The sequence below is a fragment of the Rhinopithecus roxellana genome, chromosome 12 (genome assembly GCF_007565055.1).
Source record: "Rhinopithecus roxellana isolate Shanxi Qingling chromosome 12, ASM756505v1, whole genome shotgun sequence".
Lineage (NCBI taxonomy): Eukaryota > Metazoa > Chordata > Mammalia > Primates > Cercopithecidae > Rhinopithecus > Rhinopithecus roxellana.
In genome coordinates, this window is record NC_044560.1 from 130,408,123 (window position 1) to 130,417,480 (window position 9,358).

Consider the following 9,358-nt stretch of genomic DNA (forward strand, 5'->3'; position numbering starts at 1 on the left):
AGCCAGGCGTGATGGTGGGCACCTGTAATCCCAGCTACTAGGGAGGCTGAGATGGGAGAATTGCTTGAACCCAGGAAGCAGAGGTTGCAGTGAGCTGAGATCGCACCACTGGGCTTCAGCCTGTGTGACAGAGCAAGACTCCATCTCAAAAATAATACACACATACATACATACATACATACATACACTGCCCGGAAGTCCTTCCTCAGGTCTGCCCGCATGCCCTGCTGCAGTAGCCCCCTTCTCCCCTGCTTCCCCCAGAGGCCCCTTCCCACAGCCCCTGGTCCTCTGGCTCTCCTGTTTGTGGAGCTGGCCCCTCTGTTTCTCTGTCCTTCAGGGGTCACTGTGCCACTCCTCACACACCCTGACCTCAGCCATCACCCTCTCTGCTCTTCCCAGGGATGCCAAGGCCTGTGTGATCCACGGCACCGACCTCAAGGACTTCACCTCCGAGCAAATTGATGAGATCCTGCAGAATCACACCGAGATCGTCTTCGCCCGCACGTCCCCCCAGCAGAAGCTTATCATTGTGGAGGGCTGTCAGAGACAGGTGTGCTGCGCTCCCGCAGAGGAGGGGATGGGGCCTTGACTCCTGGGTCCTCACTGAGGCTGGGGCCTGGATTCCTGGGTCTGAGGGAGGAGGGGCTGGGGGCCTGGATTCCTGGGTCTGAGGGAGGAGGGGCTGGGGGCCTGGACCCTTGGGTCTGAAAGAGGAGGGGCTGGGGTCCTGGACTCCTGGGTCTGAGGGAGGAGGGGCTGGCGGCCCGGACTCCTGGGTCTCAGGGAGGAGGTGGCTGGGGGTCTGGACCCTTGGGTCTGAAAGAGGAGGGGCTTGGGGCCTGGATTCCTGGGTCTGAGGGAGAAGGGGTTGGGGGCCTGGACCTTTCCATCTGAGGGAGGAGGGTCTGGGGGCTTGGACCCTTGGGTCTGAGGGAGGAGAGGCTGGGGGCCTGGACTCCTGGGTCTGAGGGAAGAGGGTCTGGGGGTCTGGACCCTGGGTCTGAGGGAGAAGGAGGCTGGGGGCCTAGACCCCTGGGTCTGAGGGAAGAGGGTCTAGGGGTCTGGACGACCGGGTCTGAGGGAGGAAGGTCTGCGGGCCTGAACTCCTAAGTCTGAGGGGAAGAGGAGGTTGGGGACCTGAACTCCTGGCTCTGAAGGAGAACAGGGCTGGGGTCTTGGGCTTCTGGATCTGAGGGAGGAGACTCTGGGGCCTGGCCTCTGGGTGTCATCCTTACCCTCTCTCCCTCCAGGGTGCAATTGTGGCTGTGACCGGGGATGGTGTGAACGACTCCCCCGCTTTGAAGAAGGCCGACATTGGGGTGGCCATGGGCATCGCTGGCTCGGATGTCTCCAAGCAGGCAGCCGACATGATCCTATTGGACGACAACTTTGCCTCCATTGTCACAGGGGTAGAGGAGGGTGAGTTGGCCAGGGCTGGCCCTGGAGACCAGGGTCACTGACAGAGGCCTGAGACCAGCAAGGGGAACTGGCCAGGGCTGCAGGGGGATGTGTGGCAGAGACCACAGCCCCCTTGGCCCTGGAGGAGCTTGAGACTGTCCTTTTCTGTCTTCCTTCCCTGTGGGGTCAGAAGCTCCCCTGGGCAGGACTGAGCTGACATATTTCAGGGTCCCCGCATCATCCAGCCCAGGTACCATCTGGTGGGTGAAGCTGACTTGGAGACTTTTTAAAAATATTATCGGCTGGGCGCAGTGGCTCACACCTGTAATCCCAGCGCTTTGGGAGGCTGAGGCAGGCGGATCACAAGGTCAGGAGATCGAGAACATCCTGGCTAACACCCCTGGTGAAACCCCTTCTCTACTAAAAATACAAAAAATTAGCCAGGCATGGTGGTGTGCGCCTGTAATCCCAGTTACTCAGGAGGCTGAGGCAGGAGAATGGTGTGAACCCAGGAGGCAGAGCTTGCAGTGTGCCGAGATCGTGCCACTGAACTCCAGCCTGGGCAACTGAGCAAGACTCCGTCTCAAAAAAAAAAAGAAAAAAAAAAATTCTCAAGCCAAACCAGAGGGAAGTCAGGGACCCTGGGGGAGGCCTCAGTGGGCCTCTCTGCCAACCTGGGCTGCAGGTCAAGGGAGCTTCCCAGAGTGTACAGGGATGGCTGAGCCAAGTCAGGGGCCATGCTGTGATGTCCACGTAGACTAGTGCCAGGGAGTCACAGGCAGAGGAGCTGGTACACAGGCAAGGCTTTGTGAGGGACTGGGTCTGAGGCTGGTGTTGCTGCTGAGGTGGGGGCACTGGGAGCCCGGGCCGTAGAGCCCACAGGCACCACCTCCTGACAGGCCCAGAAGAGGCCACAGAAGGGCTGGTTCACATTCAGATTTATTCTGATCATCAAATTAATTCATGATAATTATAAACAAATGCAAAAAGGCATTCAGGAAAAAAATTGGAATTAAATTACCCATAACCTCGCCATCCAGAAATAATCACGATTCATGCCTTGGTGGATTTTCTTGCAATTTCTCTCTCCTATTTGAAATGTCTCTAGTGTAAAAAGTAGTTTATGGTAAAAGAGAATTCAAACAGCAAAGCTGAGCCCAGAGTAACAGATTAAATGTCCTTAGCCCTTGTTTCCTATGTCCCAGAGGAAACCATGGTTAACATCTTCTTATCCCCCCAGGAGACATCTTTTTGGGGGGAGTGGGGGCAGGGATAGGGTCTCAATCTGTCGCCCAGGATGGAGTGCAGTGGCACAATCACGGCTCACTGCAGCCTCCACCTCCTGGACTTAATCGATCCTCCTGCCTCAGGCCCCTAAGTAGCTGAGACTACAGGTATGCACCACCACACCTGGCTGATTTTTAAGATTTTGTAGAGATGGGGTTTCACCATGTTTCCCAGGCTAGTCTTTTATTTTTTGAGACAGAGTCTTGCTCTGTTTCCCAGGCTGGAGTACAGGCACCCAATCTAGGCTCACTGTAACCTCCACCTCCTGGGTTCAAGCGATTCTCCTGCTTCAGCCTCCCGAGTAGCTAGAATTACAGGTGCATGCCACCACACCAAGCTAATTTTTGTATTTTTAGTAGAGATGGGGTTTCACCATATTAGCCAGGCTGGTCTTGATCTGCTGACCTGAAGTGATCCCCACACCTCGGCCTCCCAAAGTGCTGGGATGGCAGGTGTGAGCCACCTCACCCGGCCAGGCAATCCTCCCACCTTGGCCTCCCAATTTGCTGGGATTACAGGTGTAAGCCACCACGCCTGGCCTTCCCAAGGCATCTTATGCATACACAGTACACACACTGTCTCAGACACAGCCATCCGCTCCTTCCGAATCTTGTGCATCATGCTGGAAGCTGGGAGGCAGCTGTGAGCAGAGCAGGCACCACTCCTGTTCTCTTGGGGCTGGAGAGACAGCCTTAAACAAGTTAACAGATACATAATTACAAATTGTGATATATGCCCAGAAGAAAGCAGGTCGCTGCAATAGATAATAATGAGAGTCCTGCCCAGATGGGGTGGACATGGAAGGCCTCTCTGAAGGGAGGGAAGAAATGTCTAACTTCTGTCAGGGGCCAGGCACGGGGGCTCACGCCTGTAATCCCAGCACTTTGGGAGACCAAGGCGGGAGAATTGCTTGAGCCCAAGAGTTCAAGACCTGCCTGTACAACAAATTAAGACCTCGTCTCTACAGAAAATTTAAAAAATTAGCAGGGCGTGGTGGCACACACCTGTAGTCTCAGCGACTCGGGGGGCTGAGGCAGGAGGATCACCTGAGCCTGGGTGGTCGAGGCTGCCATGAGCCATGATGGTGCCACTGCCCTCCAGCCTGGGAGATAGAGATCCGAGACCCTGTCTCAAACAAACAAACAAACAAAATAACTTCCATCAGAGGGCATTCCAGATATACCCAAAAGTAGAGCAAAGGCACAGTGGGCCCCTGCCTGCGCCTCCATCCCAGCTGCAGCAGCCATCAGCGCACGGCACACCTTGTTTCTTCCCCACCCCCTGGAACACACACTGGATTATGCTGATGTGCATTTAAGTCATCGTTTCATCCATAAATATTTTAGGACGAGAAACCACTAGTTTGGGGAGAAGAGCACAATGCAGGGAACGAGAATATCAGGTGGGAGCGGCCCAGGCTCTTATTGCTACGCAAGAGCCATCAAAGCTATCAAAACAGCCACACCGCAGGCAGCCTGCCCCTCCCTCCCTCCCTCCCTCCCTCCCTTCCTTCCTTCCTTCCTTCCTTCTTCTTCCCTCCCTCCCTTCCTTCCTTCCCTCCTTCTTTCCTTTCTCTCTCTCTCTTTTTTTTTTTGACAAAGTCTTGCTCTGTTGCCAGGCTGGAGTGCAATGGCGTGATCTCAGCTCACTGCAACCTCCGCCTCCCAGCTTCAAGCAATTCTTCTGCCTCAGCCTCCCATGTAGCTGGAACTACAGGCGTGCGCCACCATGCCCAGCTCATTTTTTGTGTTTTAGTAGAGATGGGGTTTCACCATGTTGGCCAGAATGGTCTTGATCTCCTGACCTCATGATCCACCTGCCTCAGCCTCCCAAAGTGCTGGGATTACAGGTGTGAGCCACCTCGTGCGGCCTGTTCTTTCTTAATGATTGACCTCATTGTTTATGGGCTAATCATTTTACTTGTTCATTTATTTAGAGAAAGGTCTCACTCTGTTGCCCAGGCTAGAGTGCAACAGTGGTTTATTCATCCCTCACCTGTTGATGGACATGAGGTTGACTCTGGCTTTTGAGTGTGATGAGTGGTGCTATGATGAACATTCTTGTACTTGCTTTTTGCTGGGCATAAACAGTCCTCCTCTCTCTCGGGTATAAAACCTAAGAGTCAGATTACTGGGTCAGTGGGGTGGGGGTTGTTTGATAGAAACTCCCAAACCATCTTCCAAAGTGGTTATTTTCAGAATGTTTCGACAAAGGCGATGTGGTTGGATGTTTATGTGGAAAGGTGGGTGGGTGAGAGGCCGGGTGTGGAGATTCATGCCTGTAATCCCAGCATTTTGGGAGGCCAAGGTGGAATCACGGCCCAGAAATTAGAGACAAGCCTAGGCAAAGTGGTGAGACCCTGTCTCTACTAAAATACAAAAATTGGCTGGACGTGGTGGCACATGCCTGTAGTCTCAGCTACACGGGAGGCTGAGGTGGGAGGATCACTTGAGCCTGGGAGTCGAGGTTGCAGTGAGCCCTGATCGTGCCACTGCCCCGCAGCCTGGGCAACAGAGTGAGACCCTGTCCCAAAAAGAAAAAAATGGTGGGTGGGCTAGGAGGTAGAAAAGGACGCTGGATGGGGCGGAGGAGGGACAGAGGGAGTGGAGCTCCCTGGATGGGTGCCTGCTCTGAGCCCGCCCGTGCCACAGGCCGCCTGATCTTTGACAACCTGAAGAAGTCCATCGCCTACACCCTGACCAGCAACATCCCAGAGATCACGCCCTTCCTGCTGTTCATCATGGCCAACATCCCGCTGCCCCTGGGTACCATCACCATCCTCTGCATCGACCTGGGCACCGACATGGTGAGCCCTGGCGGCCACCCTTGGGGCCCAGGAGGGTGGAGTCCTCCCCTTCCCGGCTCACCTGGCCTCTTCCACCCAGGTCCCTGCCATCTCACTGGCATACGAGGCTGCTGAAAGCGACATCATGAAGAGACAGCCCAGGAACCCGCGGACGGACAAGTTGGTCAATGAGAGACTCATCAGCATGGCCTATGGGCAGATCGGTGAGGCACCGGGGACTCCATCTCCTTATGGCCCAATGCCAGGCCTAGAGCAGTGCCTGGCCCACCGTGGGTGCTTGGGACCCTGGTGTTGACTCAGGGGAGCAGACGTGGACAGGACCAGCCAGTGAGCTATCTGAGGGCGGGGTCTGCACCCCATCCTTCTCCACCTCCTCCTCTCTGCTGCTGATGTGTGCAGAGCCCCAGAGGTGTGTGAAGCAGCCACACTTGGGAGCTGTCCCAGCAAGCAGAGGCTTCATGGCGGTGGTCCTAGGCCCAGGGAGGTCATTCCTGTGTTGGGAGCTCAAGCTGGGGATCCCCCAAGAATTCATGATGTTTAGGTGACCTGGGTTGGGTGGGAGAGGGGCTCCGGGTTATCCCTCTGGGAGAGCCCCCCCTCCAAAGCCCCTGTCCCAGGTGGCCCATCCATCTCAGGGCCTCACCACCAAGTGAGACCTCAGGTCACCCTCTGGGAACCGGTGTCCAGATAACGGCCAGAGGGGCACACTTCCCTCTCCAAGGGGGCTTCTGGGCCCTCCAAGGTGCCCTGGGCTGGCTGCCGGCCCCAACCTGAGCCTCTCCTCTGCTTCCTCTCTCCTTCCAGGAATGATCCAGGCTCTCGGTGGTTTCTTCTCTTACTTTGTGATCCTGGCAGAAAATGGCTTCTTGCCTGGCAACCTGGTGGGCATCCGGCTAAACTGGGATGACCGCACTGTCAACGACCTGGAGGACAGTTACGGGCAGCAGTGGGTGAGTGGGGCAGGGTGCTGTGTTCCTGCCCACCATAAGATCCCCGGGCGAGCTGTCCCAGCCATGCATGGCCACTTCCTACGATGGCTCCTCAGTCCCCCATGGCAGTGTCAAGGCCTTTGCTGGGCACTTGGGGCTTCCTGGATGCCCCTGCCCAGCCCATCTGGAGCCTTGTCTCCCACTGCCTGAGCTCTCTGCCCTGCTGGGCCTTCTTCCCTGCCTCTGTCTGTCCCTTCAAATTCCAGCTGCTGTCTATCCTTGGGAGGACCACAGGGTCCTCATCCTCCTGGCCCCTGGTGGACGGTGAGGTCACCATTAACCTTTCTCCTTTCTTGTACATCTCCTGCCTCCTCCCTTGGGACTATGAGCCCACAGAAGGAAGACACACCTGAGGCCCTGGGGACCCCATGCAGGATGGGGTGGGGCAAAGAGCACCGGAACGTCAGGGTGGCGGCTAGGGCTGCAGTGCCACCAACTGACGTACCATGCCCCGGTCACCGCTCCTGCAGACATACGAGCAGAGGAAGGTGGTGGAGTTCACCTGCCACACGGCCTTCTTTGTGAGCATCGTAGTCGTCCAGTGGGCCGATCTGATCATCTGCAAGACCCGGAGGAACTCGGTCTTCCAGCAGGGCATGAAGTGAGGGCTGGGGGCACACGGCAGCTGTACAGCCATCCGTCCTGTCCGAGTGCCTGTCTGTCTGTCTGTCTGTGTACTTCCTCTTGTGTCCTTGCTTTGGTTTTTTGTTGTTTTGTTGAGGCAGGGTCTCATTCTGTCACCCAGACTGGAGTTCAGTGGTGCAATCATACATAGCTCACTGGAGCCTCGACCTACTGGGCTCAAGTGAGCCTCCCACCTCAGGCTCCTGAGTAGCTGAGACTACAGGTGTGCACCATCATATATGGCTAATTTTTATTTGTTTGTTTATTTGTTTATTTATTTAGAGACAGAGTCTTGCTCTGTTGCCCAGGCTAGAGTGCAGTGGCACGATCTCAGCTCACTGCAACCTCCACCTCCTGAGTTCAAACAATTCTCGTGCCTCAGCCTCCCAAGTAGCTGGGATTACAGGTGTGCACCACCAGGCTCGGCTAATGTTTTGTATGTTTAGTAGAGTTTTGCCATGTTGCCCAGGCTGGTCTCAAACTCCTGAGCTCAGGCAATCTACCCGCCTCAGTCTCCCAGAGTGTTAGGATTACAAGTGTGAGCCACCATGCCCAGCCCGTTTTGGGTTTCGCCACTGCACTGATTTTCTCTCAAGGGGTCCTGTGTGTCCTTGATTTTCTCTCAGCCTCTGTGTGTGGTGGAGGTGCTCCTGTCCTTTTCTTTTTATACCAGTGCTTCTCTGTGTCTGTCCCTGCCTCTGTGTTTGTATCTGTCCCTGTCTTTGTGTCTGTCCCTGTCTGTGTCTGTCTCTGTGTCTGTCCCTATTTCTGTGTCTGTCCACCTTTGTGTCTGTCTCTGTGTCTGTCCCTGTCTCTGCGTCTGTCTCTGTGTCCCTGCCTTTCTGTCTCTTTCTGTGTCACCATTGCTCTGTTTCTATCTTTGTCTCTCTCTGTCGGGGCATGTCTCCCCATCTCTGTCTCTCTTCCTGTGTCTCTGCCTCTGTCTCTGTGTCTGTGCTGCTGTCTCTGGGTGTCTGCACTGTGCCTCTCCCTGTCTCTGCAGGGTGGCAGGTGCAGGGTGGGTGCTCTCTGGTCCCAGCTCTGCCCTTCTGTGCCTCCAGGAACAAGATCCTGATCTTTGGGCTGTTTGAGGAGACGGCCCTGGCTGCCTTCCTGTCCTACTGCCCCGGCATGGATGTGGCCCTGCGCATGTACCCTCTCAAGTGAGTGCCCCGCTGCCCCCAGCCCTGCCCACACCAGTGCCTGCCACGGAGCCTTCCCTTAGACTCAGCCTGAACCTCAGGCCCCACCTCCCCTGGTGTCCCCACTGCAGTCCCCATTCTGATGCCACCAAGTCTCCCCCATGGGCTGCTCCTACCATGGGTTACTCCGCAGACCCCAGGCCCCAGCCGTACCCAGGGCACCCTCCACCTGTGAGCACAAAGGGTCCAAGGAGACTGCCCCACCGCGTCCCCGCCACGTCCCCTCCTTTCGCCTGAAGCTCTGTCTCTCGTTAGGGCCCCGCACTCAAGCCCTCCTGCTCTCCCCTCCGCAGGCCCAGCTGGTGGTTCTGTGCCTTCCCCTACAGTTTCCTCATCTTCGTCTACGACGAAATCCGCAAACTCATCCTGCGCAGGAACCCAGGGGGTGAGGGGGCTCGACAAGGCGGCCAAGGTGGGGCGGGGGACAGCAGGGTCTCAGGCAGCTGGTCCGAGGCTCCCCTCACCCTGCTGGATGGCTCTGCTGCCCAGTTCCCACTCTTCTCTCTCTTCCCACCTTTCTGGGCCTCCGCTCTGTCTTCTCACGGGTCTCTGTCTGTGTGGTTTCCTTGTCTCTCTCCCTCTCTGTCCCTCTCTCTGCTGGGTGGCTCGCTTTGCCTGTCTCTTTCCATCTCTTACTCTGTCTCTTTCTTTCCTTCTTTGTCTCTCCAGGTTGGGTGGAGAAGGAAACCTACTACTGACCTCAGCCCCACCACATCGCCCGTCTCTTCCCTGTCCTCCAGGCCTAGGACCGCCCCTGCCAGTCCCCCCCATTTTGTATTCTGCGGGGAGGAGCCCTCTCTCCCCATGGCCCCACCTTGGCCCCCACCCCCTCCACTATCTTCTGACACCCCCACTCTGGCTGGCTTCTCTCCCCTGCCCCCCCCGCCTCTCTCCTCTCTTTCTGTGTCAGTTTCTCTCCCTTTCCTCACCCCTCTATCCATTCCTCCGGCCCCAGCCACCTCCCTGGGCTCTTTTTTACTCCCTTTCAGCCCCTTGGCTGATACTGTCTCTGGTTCTGGACAATTATCAAATATATCAGTGGGGAGAGAGAA

At 56.3% G+C, this 9,358-nt stretch overlaps 1 protein-coding gene across 1 annotated transcript in view; it reads left to right on the forward strand.

Moving 5' to 3' along the window:
- The window catches only part of ATP1A3 (ATPase Na+/K+ transporting subunit alpha 3), a 29,268-nt gene extending 19,910 nt beyond the window's left edge, over positions 1-9,358 (forward strand). Inside the window, exons 15-23 of the mRNA XM_010358994.2 lie at positions 400-550; positions 1,251-1,419; positions 5,337-5,491; positions 5,571-5,694; positions 6,296-6,441; positions 6,951-7,081; positions 8,166-8,267; positions 8,600-8,691; positions 8,976-9,358. Of these exons, the coding sequence (XP_010357296.1) occupies positions 400-550; positions 1,251-1,419; positions 5,337-5,491; positions 5,571-5,694; positions 6,296-6,441; positions 6,951-7,081; positions 8,166-8,267; positions 8,600-8,691; positions 8,976-9,004 (1,099 nt within the window). The 3' untranslated portion in view covers positions 9,005-9,358. The remainder of the gene's footprint in view (positions 1-399; positions 551-1,250; positions 1,420-5,336; positions 5,492-5,570; positions 5,695-6,295; positions 6,442-6,950; positions 7,082-8,165; positions 8,268-8,599; positions 8,692-8,975) is intronic.